This window comes from Pseudoliparis swirei, chromosome 4, assembly GCF_029220125.1.
Source record: "Pseudoliparis swirei isolate HS2019 ecotype Mariana Trench chromosome 4, NWPU_hadal_v1, whole genome shotgun sequence".
NCBI lineage: Eukaryota > Metazoa > Chordata > Actinopteri > Perciformes > Liparidae > Pseudoliparis > Pseudoliparis swirei.
Window position 1 is genome coordinate 19549314 of NC_079391.1, and position 14121 is coordinate 19563434.

General features: G+C 40.8%; 1 protein-coding gene across 1 annotated transcript; it reads left to right on the top strand.

The window, feature by feature from the left end:
- Positions 1-720: 720 nt before the first annotated feature.
- LOC130192665 (ATP-binding cassette sub-family C member 12-like) lies at positions 721-13612 on the top strand. Its single transcript, XM_056412772.1, has 21 exons — positions 721-932; positions 1018-1089; positions 1262-1386; positions 4479-4551; positions 4881-5084; positions 5423-5584; positions 5836-5923; positions 6438-6488; positions 7088-7180; positions 7275-7378; positions 7679-7876; positions 8016-8242; positions 8425-8568; positions 9874-10060; positions 10164-10253; positions 10485-10674; positions 11090-11249; positions 11372-11450; positions 12263-12376; positions 13239-13403; positions 13479-13612. Exons 1-21 carry the CDS (start codon positions 807-809, stop codon positions 13569-13571), a joined length of 2745 nt encoding a protein of 914 aa, XP_056268747.1. The 5' UTR covers positions 721-806; the 3' UTR covers positions 13572-13612.
- The last annotated feature ends 509 nt before the right edge of the window (positions 13613-14121 follow it).

A 14121-nucleotide genomic window follows, 5' to 3' on the forward strand; every position in this document is an offset into this window, starting at 1 on the left:
TCTTTGGCTCATAACTCCATGCACTTCCGTAAAGATATTTAGAATCTGTGTGAAGTCCTCTTGCTTTCTAACATCTAACAACATTTTTCCTGATAGCACGGAGCTACGTGTCGCTAGTTCCAGAAACGTTCTGAGTTGGCCGATTCCGACAAAATTATGATTATGATATTTTAATGTTTATTTTAGTTGGTGTTTGAGTTGTGTCGAAATGGCTTACTGATTTTTATAGCCCAGGTTGTGTTCTTAAATGTGATGTACAACATCAATATATTTGCTCATGTTTATTATATTGACCTCAAGGGTAATATTTTAGAAATATAAAAGTAACAGGAGGGTGAAACATTGAATCGGGTCAAATTGACCCGAAGGCTTAAAGGCACTTTGGGTTTTTTAAATGAGTGTAAAAGGGAATTTGTGTGAAAATTAGGTTGACACCCCTGATGTACGCACACCTGTAGTGCAAACTTGTCTTCAATGTTTCTGTGGTAATTCTTATAGTTTCCCATTTGCCTTTAAACATCTGCATCTGCCTTTCTCTAATCCTTAAACATGTTTTCATTATTTAAATGTGTTGTTATTACTGGAGCTATTTACTTCATGACAATGTCATTGCCAGTTTTTATTATGTTTTTTGTGGAACTAAATTTAAAATCACATTTTTATAAATATTTTTTTTAAAGCTTATTAATGCAATGTTTCAGAAAATATTGGTGATCCAGAATCCAGAGCCCTACCTGATCCAGAGAAAAGACAGGGACTCAGCGATTGTGTTGAAAAATGCTACACTTTCTTGGACCGGACCAACCATGCAGACAGACTCCCCACTAATCTCAGCCAATGGGGAGAAGGGACAAAAAGTGGAGGAGATGTGCCAGAATGGGAGGACTGAAACCTTACCAACCCTGAGAAACATCTCCTTCACTCTGCCTAAGGTGTGTTCTTCCACCAGTGACAATAAGTGAGGTGTTCTCAATGGGGTTAAAGATTAACCTCCACTCTCCTTGTTATCTCCTGAAGGGCAACCTGCTTGGCATCTGTGGGAACGTTGGGAGTGGAAAGACGTCACTGATTTCCAGCATTTTGGAACAGGTTGGCTCCTCCTTTTGTCTTTTTTGTACTTAGTCTCTTTACAATCATGTTTATGACATCATGTTTGACATTTGTAACGGCTGTTGATTTTCACTAATTTAATGTCTACCACTCTGTTATACAGTTATGTGAAAATGATTCTCCTTATTTTCTGCTCATTTTTATATTTTAGATGCACCTTCTGCAGGGCTCCATCACCGCTGATGGGACATTTGCCTACGTTTCCCAGCAGGCCTGGATATTTCATGGGACTGTTCAAGAAAACATCCTGATGGGGGAACCTTTCCATCAGTCCAAGTATATGATCACTTAACTCAAATACATTATAAGTAACCACAGAGACTGTGTAAACCAAAGGAGGTGGCTTGACTGCTGCTACTCTAGTTGCGCTGGAAGCGGCGAAAGTCACCGAGCTGTGTGAGCCTACAGGTGATGTTATGAAGCCAGACACAAGGGCGTTCAATGTTTCGACGTTTGTGGGATGGCCACAACAAGTATAAAGCAGAAGTAGTGGTTATTTCTTCCATGGTGGATGGTAAACTGTTTACACTGAGTCAAGCCATGTAGATAAGTCCCGCCCCTCTAAGGCAGGAATGAAGCGAATGACATCTGATTAGCTACAGATAGGTCTATGTTTTAAAAAACGCATCTGCGGATGGAGCCACGGCAGGGGAGTCTCACAAATCTGTGCACAAATGTGTAGCGATTCAAAAACAAATGCAGTGCGATTGACAAATAAATACATATAAATCCACAAACAAATAGACAAATCCACATAGGAATGCATACATATATTTGTCATTTTTCTTTTACATTTATATAAATAGTAATTCATTTGAATCTTTCTTCATGCATTTGTAAATTGAATATATTTGTGAATCTCTGTGTTTGCATTTGTGAGTCTCTCTGTGTGCATTTGCAATTATTGAGACTGATCTGACCCCTTATATTTCTCGTACCTGGCTAACGTAGTTAGCTGGATAATGTTCAGAATGAGATTACACAAGTGAGGCTTTTCGTTTTCACAAAGCAAGTTTGGCAAAATCACCATAGCAACACATCCAAACATGTTAACCTACTCGAGAGCAGGCTCATTCAATCTAGCTGGAAAAGCTGGCCATTCCCCAAGAAGAAAATAGCAGCTCCCCTCGTCAGAGATGCCATTGATAAAGGAGCGATATTAGTTAGATTAATGTTTTATTGGAAGAGAGTTCTTATCATGTCATGATGACTTCCTATACGAGTGCTACCATACTGTCGACAAGGAATCATTTATTTACAGACTTTCTCGAGCCATACATTGAACGCCACACACCGCAGCCGGGCATTGACTGTCTCACAGACTGTATGCAGAGCCTTGTGGTACATTGTTGTACAGTTTGGTTGATTGTTGTACAGTGTCAGTAATGCAGAGAACAAGCCGCTATATGCTGAGCTGTTCATAAAGTGTATTGAGCGCTTAAGAAACAGATATGTTTTCATCATATTCCCAGGCCATGTCCCAGTAAATGCAATAAAAGAGGGCTTTTATGGAATTGCAGGAAATTGACTTATTCAATACCTCACCATTTAATGAAAATGCATTCTTATCACTATTCATTACGGAGCTTATCATTATGCAGAGTTTCCCAATGTCCTTGGCTTAGTGGACTGCACGCAGATCTCCATCAAATTGCCCTCTTGCACAAACGAAGCAGAATGTGTCAATCGAAAAGGCTTTCACAGCATTAATGTGGAGGTACTTTCCCTCAAATAACATTCTGTACAATACCAATTCCATAATTAATTTGAGATGATCTGCAACTTCACCTGCCTCATAACAAATGGTTTGATATTCTGACGTTTGTGGGATTTCCACTACAAGTATAAAGCAGAAATAGCGGTTATTTTTTCCATGGTGGATGGCGTAAATTAGAACTGTTCCCACAGAGTAAAGTCACAGAGATGAGCCACGCCCCCTCTCCAGCGCAAGTGAATTGAATAAATGAATCACAAATAGTCGGGCGAGTGAACTGACGCAAATAAAGTGTAGAGAATAAGTGAATATTGGTGTTAATGCAGCATTACGCATTTAACTTGTCTGATATGTTGCCATGTCTATTTCTCGCAGCGGTGACGGTGTTAGATGTACCATAATTATGGTCGGGAATTCCTCATATGTGTTCAGGATCATTTCCTGCTTGTCAGCAGAGAAAAAAAGAGGCTCTTCCTTTGAGCTTATTTGCCTTTGTGCTTTTATAAAATCATGGTTTCGGTGATCGACGCTTCCTCCTTTTGAATCAGACGGGTACACGCAATTATCCTGAGTACTGACGTCTGATTCGAATATACAAGATGGTTTGAGCGCGGATCAGCCGATGAGAAACCCAGAGCCTGATTTCAATCAATGGGTTAATTTAAGCTGGATAATAGGACATTTAATCGAGTTAGTTGAACCACATACGCGTTGCCAGATGTTACAATACATGTTATGCATTTCCCTCTTTATACGCAATTATTTTGTTGCATTTTGCGAAATACAGCAACACTTTTGACCGTTTACCTTTCGGTATTTTCACCGTTAAATAATTGATGGCTTGCTAGCTACTGTAGCTATATAAACGATAGGCTATCGTTACTTGCCGCCAGGGTGGAGTCATCATTGGCTCAGGTACCAAAAGGAAGCACCAAAATCTGCGTTGCTTTTCGGTCTGGTAGGCACCGGTCATAGAGGACCCTTTACCATGTTGGCACTAGTTTTCGGTACCCAACCCTAGTCACAATGATCCCCATCCACACCCTTCTCTGTCTCCACCATGAATGAGAACGGTAGGGACTGTATTCGCTTACCCTTCCCACCTTGCCTGCTCCCCTGATGCATCCCTTGCCTTCCCGCATTGACGAGTCTCTGGACCTGGTCTTGGCGTTCTCCACCTTGGACCTTCCGCAGTGTATATTAACAGGTGCCACTTGCCACGGAGCCAAGGCGGCTTTCTGCCACAGGAATGGGGCTGTGTGGGAATCCGGGGAGTGTTTTCCCAGGAGAGACCCGAAAGGAGGCGAATGGTGGCATATACTTCAGGAGGGCACTCAAAAAGGCCGACTGGCACTACTGCGTAACCTGCAGGGAACTTTTGGCAGTGGTGCTGTCAATCAGGCACAACAAGGAGCTGGAGGGGCAGTGGCCAGGTGGTTGGAGGAGCTTAAGGATTTCGACTTTCAATTTGGAGCATCAGGCTAAGATGCGCAACACCAATGAAGACGCGCTCTCATAACGCCCATGTGCCGCAGGCGGGTGCTGCTACTGCGAGCAGAGAGAGAACCACGAGAAGCACTATAGTATCTTAAAAAGTATACGCTTTACATGGCTGTCCCTTGACTTTTCGGTAACTCATTGTCTTACTCCACAGATACAACAAAGTTGTGGATGTCAGCAGCCTCAGAGCTGACCTGGATATTCTCCCATACGGTGATCAAACTGAGGTAAGAACTTTCTGCTGTACTCTCAACTCCCAGAAGTGTTATTTTGCTTCTGAATAATTTCTGATAAGCGTAAGTGAAACTTTTAACACTAACACCCTGTGGTGTATGTTAGGAAACCACTTGCGGACGTTAGGATTAACAAAAGATGGATGAAGATTAGTTGGTACAATTAATAATTAACTTTGCTTTATTTCTTTGAACTGTTTTTAAGCCTGGAACTATTGCAAATGGTTGTATTTGTTCTATATTTTTGTAAATAGTTCAAGGGAAAGGCAGTTTTGTGACGTACCATAACATTTTGTCAGTAGCTTTCTGCTGTTTTTTGGCAGATCGGAGAACGAGGCCTGAATCTGTCAGGGGGGCAGAAGCAAAGAATCAGCCTAGCCAGAGCTGTCTACTCCAATAGGGACATCTTCCTCCTTGACGATCCGTTATCTGCTGTCGATGCCCATGTGGGGAAACACATCTTTGAGGAATGCATTAAGAAGGAGCTCCAAGGGAAATCCGTCATACTGATTACACACCAGCTCCAGGTAGACACAGTTTGTTTCTTTAGCAGATATTGAATCCCAAGTAACTTATTATTAACGTTACATTTCTCAATCGAATTGCCATACTTTTTGAGTGAAACAAAAAAAAAGGATTGCTGTGGTAAAATCCCAATGTAACAGTAAATCAAACACAAGTGGTGCCTGCTGCCATTAGTATTTTCTTTCTTATTAATTGTGAGCAGAATTGTAAATCACAAAATAAAAGCGTCTGCCAAATAACATAGAAGTAAACATGTGCTGTTTAGACTACATTAGGTAGAACTCTGGCCACAGTGCTGAGATGATTTGTTGACATGGTTGTCCTCACTTGTGTCGAACAGTATCTGGAGTTCTGTGATGACGTTATGCTTTTGGATGATGGCGAGGTGCAGGAGGCTGGACACCACAAGGCCCTGATGAAAGCCAATGGCCGCTACGCTAAACTCATCAGCAACTACCAGATGGAACAGTCCAAGGTTAAAAAACAGCAAAGTACAAAACTGTAATGTACTGTCGCTTTTCTTATGATGTCTTTCCTCCATGTTTTACTAGCTGTGAAACCGTTCACCGTTTTTAAAATGTATTCTTATTTAGCACAGACAATAAACCGATACACCTATACCAAGTGTGTCAGAGGTTTATAGGTGGCAGGAACATGTCTTCTGCTAGGCCACAGGTTAACTATTCATTCTTTACTTTTGTCCTGAACTTGTCCAGAGTTGCAATATCACTGCGTTTTTGCTTTTTCATTCAGACTAAGGAGGAGTTGTCTCCCCAAGACGCTGCCCAGCCGAAGGACTTTAAGCCAAGAGAAAGCCCCGGCAGGGGCTTAGTGAACCCAGGTATGGAAACCAGGAACATATTTAATGATCTAAAATAGTTTATCCTCATTTGTATGTTTCAATACACCACTTACAAAGTTCTATTAACAAAAACAAGGCTGGAGTTTAGTAGAAAAATACACTGGAACTGTTAGACATTATTTAATAACTTGAGGACATTGATCCCTGGAAGCAATTAAGAGATCAGAACCAGTCAGGGGGATATTCTAGAATTGGCTGCTTTAATTATTGTCTAATTATCTGTGGACCAAAGTGCCATTGTGTCAATATATAACCAGGAGTAGGTAAAAGGTAGCGCCAGCGGTCCACCGAGGTAACGAAGGGGCCGTGTCGGACAAAAGAAAAGACAAGCAGCTTTTTCAAAGCTTTGTAAAACAGAAGACAGGGGAACAAACCTACAATCCTGTTGTTATTGTAATATGTGGACGTGTGTGTCTCCATTTTAGTCTACAGCACAATAATTTCTTCTTTCATTTTTTTGATATCTCTCTTCCACATCTGTGCTTCCTTTCAGCATTTGACATGTCGGATGAAAAGGATGATGAAATGACAGCTGACCAAAGATGTGAGTCTCTGATATCGCTGAATTTAAGTCTGATGAATTGAGAGGCATAGTCAAAATGGAGGTTTTTCCTAGGAGATCGTAAAAACAGCTGTTCATAGTCAAATGACTCTTCTCTATATAGCGATTAGCGAATAGCATGCTGTGATGCTGAAATATCTGCATGTTCCCTAACACTAACTTATTGGAGCCTTAATAAGCTCATTATCTGAATCGTGTATAAAAACCTTTGTATGGTGCAAGATCGTCCTCTTCGACAGACAGGTAACAATTAGCAGAGAGCTGCTTCCTTGCAACCACGTGAGCGCACTTGGCTGGGACTATGTGTATACTGATGATTCTTTTCTTGTATTATTAAATACTTTTTATCATATATCTCTGGATCCAGGACTTCTTCTTCCAAGCACAAGATTATTTTGAACTGTAACAGTTAAACAGCTTCTCTTTTAAGATTCATATTTCCCTCACACTTTTTGTGTTAACTACAAATGAGCGCAACATTATGAATGCTTTCCAGGGGAGAATATGTGCACTGTTATTATAGTATTTCAACAATAATCTCTCCCTTTTCTACGGCGGTTTTTACTTTTCTTCCCCTTCAGCTTCTCTCGGGGATCAGCTGGTCAGTCAGGAGTCCAGCACAGAAGGTTCCATCTCCTGGAGAGTCTACCATCAATACATCAAGGCAGCTGGAGGTTTGAATGCTGACACCACACACACATGCAATAATGTACAATGCACACATGGACAACCAGGTTGATGATGTTTGTTGGGTCTGTGCTGCTGCAGGCTACATAGTAAGCTTCCTCACCGTCCTGAACATCGTCCTGATGGTTGGAGCCACAGTCGTAAGCAACTGGTGGCTCAGCTTGTGGCTGGAGGAAGGTAACAGGGTGAGAACCAAATCTCTCTCTCTCTCTCTCTTATTCTCACACACACACACAGTCAAGGTTATGTTTGGACGTTCCAAAGATTCATCCTCCAATCGGCATGTTTTTTGGAAGATCTGACGATCGGGAATCAAAGACTCAGTTTTTTGGCAGAAATAGAGTTGGTGTGCTTTTAGAAAACAAATAGAACTTATCTGTACTATGTGATATATTTGTTATTTTCACATATCTGCACTAATTGTTATTTCTAATTTTATAAAAAATATCCCCAAAAATATGTCAATAAACTACCCCTCATTTATTTGTTGTTTCCCCAAGTTATTCAATGGGACAACTTCAGACCAAAGCAACATCTCACAAAACCCAAACCTCAACTTCTACCAGATGGTTTATGGCATGACGGTGGTCGTCATGTTGATACTAGCCGTCATCAAATGCTTCTCCTACACTTGGGTCACCTTGAATGCATCCACCAAACTCCACAACACCATGTTCAAGAAGGTACTGTTGAATGAATGACCCCAGCCATCTATATACTATCAAACACAACCATGTTCACTTAGTCAAATAAATGGGATCGTAGGTCAATGGCATCCACCTCATCCCCTTCAAATGACTTACTACTTCTTTTTTTTCTAAGATTTTCTCCAGTCCCATGAGTTTCTTCGACACAACGCCAACAGGCCGCATTCTCAACCGCTTCTCCAAAGATCAAGAGGAGGTGGACACGGCCCTTCCCCTCAACATGGACCCCTTATTGCAGTTTTCTGTGATGGTTTTCTTCACCATTATCACCATCTCTGCAGTCTTCCCCCTGATTTTGATAGCTGTGGTTTTAATGGGAGCATTTGTAGCTTTCATTCTCTTGTGAGTTGAAAAATTATGGACTATGTACTTTTGGAAAATAGGATGGTAGCAATTCACGATCTGGTACCTGATGATTACACGTTTAGTGAATTATGTGATGCTCATGTAGATTCCAATCTTCAAAAGCAAGTGCAATACAATAGTTCTTTCAAGGTATACTAAATGTATCAGTTGTGATTCATTTGCAGTATCTTCCAGAGGAGTATCCGTCATATGAAGAGGATGGAGAACATCAGTCGTTCTCCCTGCATCTCTCTCACAACCTCGACCCTGCAGGGCCTCAGCACCATCCACGCCTACAACATAAGAGACAGACACATACAACTGTAAGAGTTCCTCAACGTGACCTTTAACTGCCACTCAACAGTGTGGTTCTTCATATTGTTGGTTGCAGCGCTATCAGGGCTTGGGGGATTTGTTGACAATTTAAAATGGCAGAAAATAGATCACATACATTTTGGTTTTTTGAAGCCATTATTTTTAACATCATTGTGCAATATAATTTACATAGTTGTAATACATTAGCATCTTTTTTCAATGAATTATAATAACTGTTATAGCGCATTTTAACCTGATTATCACTTGTTCTAAGAGGTCATGGTTTGCTTTCAGTAAAAATATAATTAATTCTATGAAAGAACAACAAACAAAACGTATCCAAGCTTTCATGCCAAAACTTGAAGTTTGTTGTTATCGTGCCACCATCTGACCAAATCACACCACAGTTGACACTGCATTCCCTTGCTTCCCCAGCAATACACCAGCCAAGTGTGAAGTAGACCAGGGCCCTATTTCTCGTACATGGCTAACTCATATTTGTTTTGTGTCATTTTCCGAATAAGATAAGTCAGACTTTTGGGTTTCAAGAATCACGAATTTGAAGAAATATAATTGGATTGATTGGGATGATGAGGCACTTAGACTCATGGGTGGGGGCTGTCTCTTCTAAAGCTCTGGCGGTGCATAGTCCCCAGTGGTTCCTGTAGTCTTGTAGGAGAGAAATGGGAAGACAAGAACGGGATTGGGAGGGAGAGATGTCGGAGCTGAGTCAAAGAGGGAGTGAACGGGTTTGACGTGCTTAAGTACTGAGGGCTCGGATGATTGGCTGAGTACCTGGTGTGGCCTTGGTTTCCGAACTATGTTTATAAAACACCATCTAACTTGTTTGATGTGTTGCCATGCTTCTTGTCTAGCCCTCGCAGATGTTGCCATGATTATGGTCTGAAATTCCTCATGAATGTTCATGATCATCTCCTGCTTGTCAGCGGAGAAAATCATGGATTTAGGACGGGCACACGCAACTATCCTAAGTATTGAAGTCTGGTTCGAATTAACAAGATTGTTTGAAAACTGATCCACCTATGAGAAACCGAGATGAATCTGATTTTAATAATCGGGTTAATTTAAGCTGGATAAAAGGACATTTGATTGACTTAGTTGAACCACGTACGAGAAATAGGGCCCAGATGAACAGTTGCTTTGTAGTTAGATGCAGTGCAAAAGCAGCAGGTGATGTTTCAGTGAGTGTCTCTGATCCTGGTCTGGATCATAAAAGCTGAGTTACCGATCATTGGGGTGAGACGGTACAGTATATATTCACAAACACTGGCATGTCCTTTATCACTTTTTAGGTTCAAGACGCTGACTGACACCAACTCCCACTACTATTTATTGTTTAATTCTGGCACACGCTGGCTCTGTTTCTGCCTGGACTCCATGGCTTCCACCATGACCTTGTTGGTAGCTCTTTTCGTAGTGCTAAATAATGACATCATCAGTCCGTCTTTGAAAGGCTTGGCCTTGTCCTACACCATACAGGTAATTTTAAAACAGTTAATGAATGACCGTTGGTATATTTTTGTTTTTTGTAAAGATATCTTGAAAGCAACTGCAATGTGTGTTTTAAAGATGTGTTTTCCAGTTGACAGGCATGCTTCAGTATACAGTGAGGCAAGCAACAGAAGTGGAGGCTAGATTCAGCTCAGTGGAGCGGCTGCAGGAATACATCACGGTCAGAATCTAAACTTCTTTCCCTAATAAAAACAATGACTGTTTATACACAGGTTGCCTGATAATTATAAAATGTCCATCCAACTTTACTGGTCTTCTTAAAACGCTCCGTTAAACTTCTCAAGATGAAAACTTTCTAAAGCTATTAGTTTCTCTTCTATGATGTTAATTAACCTTTGATACACCTCCTTTATCCTCCCTCAAATTTTTATTTTTTTTAAACGGTGGACAGGGTTGTAAGTCTGAGGCCCCCAGGCAAATAAAGGAGGCCCAAGTCCCAGAGGACTGGCCGAAGAGTGGAACCATCACTTTCCAGGACTATTCGATGAGGTACAGGGAGAATACACCCATTGTCCTGAACAGACTTAATTTCTCCATCCGAGCTGGAGAGAAGCTGGGCATTGTGGGAAGGACAGGCTCTGGTAAGACCCTGACTCTAGCAGTCTTTTCTCATAACTGTAAAAATGTCATAATGACTCAGACATATTCATTATTGATTGATTGAGGGAAATTATCAGAGTTGAATTTTGAACAGTCCTGAGTACACACCCAATTTTAAACATTTCAATACGTCATATATATCAAACAATGTATATGCATTACAATAAATCACAAAAACTATAGTCTATATTGATCATAATGTATCTTCAAATATACAAATGTTGATAGCCCTGTTGTTACAACTGCATCTTTGAATTTAAATGAGAAAATGAAAGATTTCACTGTATTATTAATGAATAATTAGTGTGTTAACTTGTAAAGACATGGCTGTACGGTGCTTGGGGGAACCCTGCTTCTGTAAACTGTGAGGGTTACTGTTGTGCTTTGTCTCTGTAGGGAAGTCCTCTCTCGGCGTGGCTCTGTTCAGGCTTGTGGAGCCAGCAGCAGGAACCATCTTGATCGATGGCGTGGACATCACGGCCATTGGACTGCAGGATCTGCGCAGCAAATTGTCCATCATCCCCCAGGATCCTGTGCTATTCAGTGGCACAGTCAGGTAACCTAAGCCAACCCCCAACTCCATAGAGGTCAATGTGTACACGCCTGTACACAATGTTCTTACTGAGGTTGGTTAGTCACTGACTGGCCAATTGTGATGGTGCATGTCCTCTACTCCAGGTACAACTTAGACCCCTTCAATAACTTCAATGATGAGGAGATCTGGGCGGCGCTGGAGAAGACCTACATGAAGAACTCAGTATGTTCCAGAGACAATATGAAGCACAGTATATCAACAGTTTCATTATAGTGTGTGGTCAGATATCTAGAATATATATATATTTTTTGCCAGTGTGAAGCGTTTTTTCTCGTATATCTGGAATTGTAATGTTATCTGCCCAGATAGTTGCTCTTCAGTGGTGTATTGGTGTTATTGAACCCTTAATTTCAAATATATTATGAACTGTAGCATTGGTGGACACAGTATTAATAACAATACCGTACTGTGAAAATACTTAATCACAGCTAAAGTCACTGTATCTAATATCTTACTTAAGTAAAAGTATAAAAGTACTATATGAATTTAGGGGTGACTGGAGCTCATGGGGAGCGTGGTCGTCCTGAAACCACAAGCTAGCCGGTTCGACCCCAGTAAACGGAGCAGAAAAATGTACCCTGACCAGAGTGTTACACTGTAGGTGTGTGTAAAGAAACGAGGACTCTGGTATTCCCTTTGGCCGTAACCTGGAGCCGTTTATTTCTCTTCCCAACGCCTGTGTTGACATTAACTTCCTGGTGACCTTTAACACCCCTCTTCACCAGGATGATTCCCCTTCTCTTAAAGGGCCCCCATGTATTCATCCTTAGTCCCCTACAACACGATGATTTTATTAGATCATTATTCCCAAAGCATTCATTTGCAAGTTGCTTTTTTATGTTTAAGTTGGTATTTATTAGTATTTTACCAAAAATTGGGTTGGTATATCATTGTTTGATAATAGCTAGCTTACTCTCATAGGTGGAGGTAGCAGTAGTAAAAGTGTTTCTGTGAGTATTGTTTTGTTTACTCAGATCTCCAGACTGGAGGGGAAACTACAGGCAACGGTGCTGGAGAATGGAGAGAACTTCTCTGTAGGAGAGAGACAACTCATGTGTATGGCTAGAGCACTACTCCGCAACTCCAAGGTCTGTTCATGCATCTGCTTCTCCTGAGTCCTTGTTATTTACACACTTCCCAATCTTACTGCCACTGAACAGCAACTCGATTACAACTCCCAGGTATTTATCCATCATGGATTCTCTGGACTTACGTGTACACGTCCGTTCTGATGCAGTCTGTGCACTAATACTAGCGAAGACACAGTTATCATCACTACCAGAAGAGCGGTATTTCTTTTCTGTAACCTGTTACCTGTTTTAACAAACTTGTTACTGTCTTCTGTGTCTGGATCGATCACTGATCACTTATTTGCGCTGTTTTTTTGTCTTTTGAACACTGTAAATAATTTTTGAGACTAAATGTTTCTGGGAAATTTAAAAATGTAATTTATGGAACCTGACACTCATTTATCAGCCTCACATGACTGAATGAAATGGCAACAAAATATGTAAAAAAATGCTTCTTGCTGACAGAGACTTTCCCACTGTCTCTGACTTAAATTGTATTCATCATAAAAGTGATTGGGGGTAATAATGGATCATAAAAAGACAAATCTTTCAAAATAATTATGAAAGTTGTTTGTGCTGCATTAGTTGTTTGGTCCTACAATGAACACATATTTAACCAGAGGGTAAAATAAGGAACCAAATAAAATATAAGATTTGATTTGAATCTTTCTTCACTCTGGTATGAAACGTCAGTGATGTTGAGAAATATCAGATCTGTCCGATCTGCTGCAGTGTCTGATCATATCAACAACTGTTTCTGCTGCCTCCTCATCCGTGACAAATTGCAAACTTGTCCCAATGTGTTATAAAAAAGAAATCTAAAAAACAAACGGCTTGTCTTTCTTCGTCTGGACTAACTGTCCCTGCTGTTGTCCATCAGATCATTCTCTTGGATGAGGCTACAGCTTCCATCGATGCAGAGACAGACGCCTTGATCCAGAACACCATCCAAGAAGCCTTCAAGGACTGCACCATGCTCACCATCGCCCATCGTATCAACACTGTGCTCCACGCAGATCGTATTCTGGTCATCGACAACGGCGAGGTAACAGGCGAATACACAAAGAGAAAGTGTGTTTGCTTCCAAACCTTGACTAACAGGAAGTGATTTGTCCGACAGGTGGCAGAGTTTGATGATCCAAATGTGCTGAAGCAAAGACCAGACTCACTGTTCTCTGCACTCCTCACTGCTGCTAACACTGTGAACACCTGAGCTACAGAGGCCCAGTGGCATTACTACACATTAACAACATAACATAATAATATTCATTCATTCAACCATATCTTCATCCGTCCTGTCGTATTGTCATCTGGACTTTAGTAATATCCGTTGTGACTGAACTGCAGAGAAGGTCACAATGGACTTTATGTCCAACGTTCATAAAAAAAAGACAACATTTTAGTTTTTCACCTGTAGATGTGGATGTATTTATGTCCATTGACTGATGAAATAAATGCATAGACAATGTTTTTCATAGGGTTTTTATTAGAGCGGATTTGAATGTATATTTAAAACATTTTATTTATTGATGTTCTTTGACTTTGTAACACACTTTGCAAAGCTTCTGTGTGAAGTCTGCTTGGTGAATAATATAATACTTATACGATAGCACTGAGGGACAAAACATAACAGGAATTTCACAAAATGGCAAAAGAGACAAGACAAAGATGTTTGGTAAGACTAAAACCCTAAAACCGTGGTTCATTGTAACCGATGATTCCTCCTCAGTGAATGGATAGTAAAACGTTTTGTGACATTTCAT

Excerpts from the sequence above, each read along its gene's own strand:
- LOC130192665 (XM_056412772.1), top strand. The coding sequence starts at position 807 with ATGCAGACAGACTCCCCACTAATCTCAGCCAATGGGGAGAAGGGACAA. Across the intron at positions 7,181-7,274 it reads ATACATCAAGGCAGCTGGAG|GCTACATAGTAAGCTTCCTC; the intron begins GTTTGAATGCTG and ends GTGCTGCTGCAG. Across the intron at positions 11,250-11,371 it reads CTATTCAGTGGCACAGTCAG|GTACAACTTAGACCCCTTCA; the intron begins GTAACCTAAGCC and ends CCTCTACTCCAG.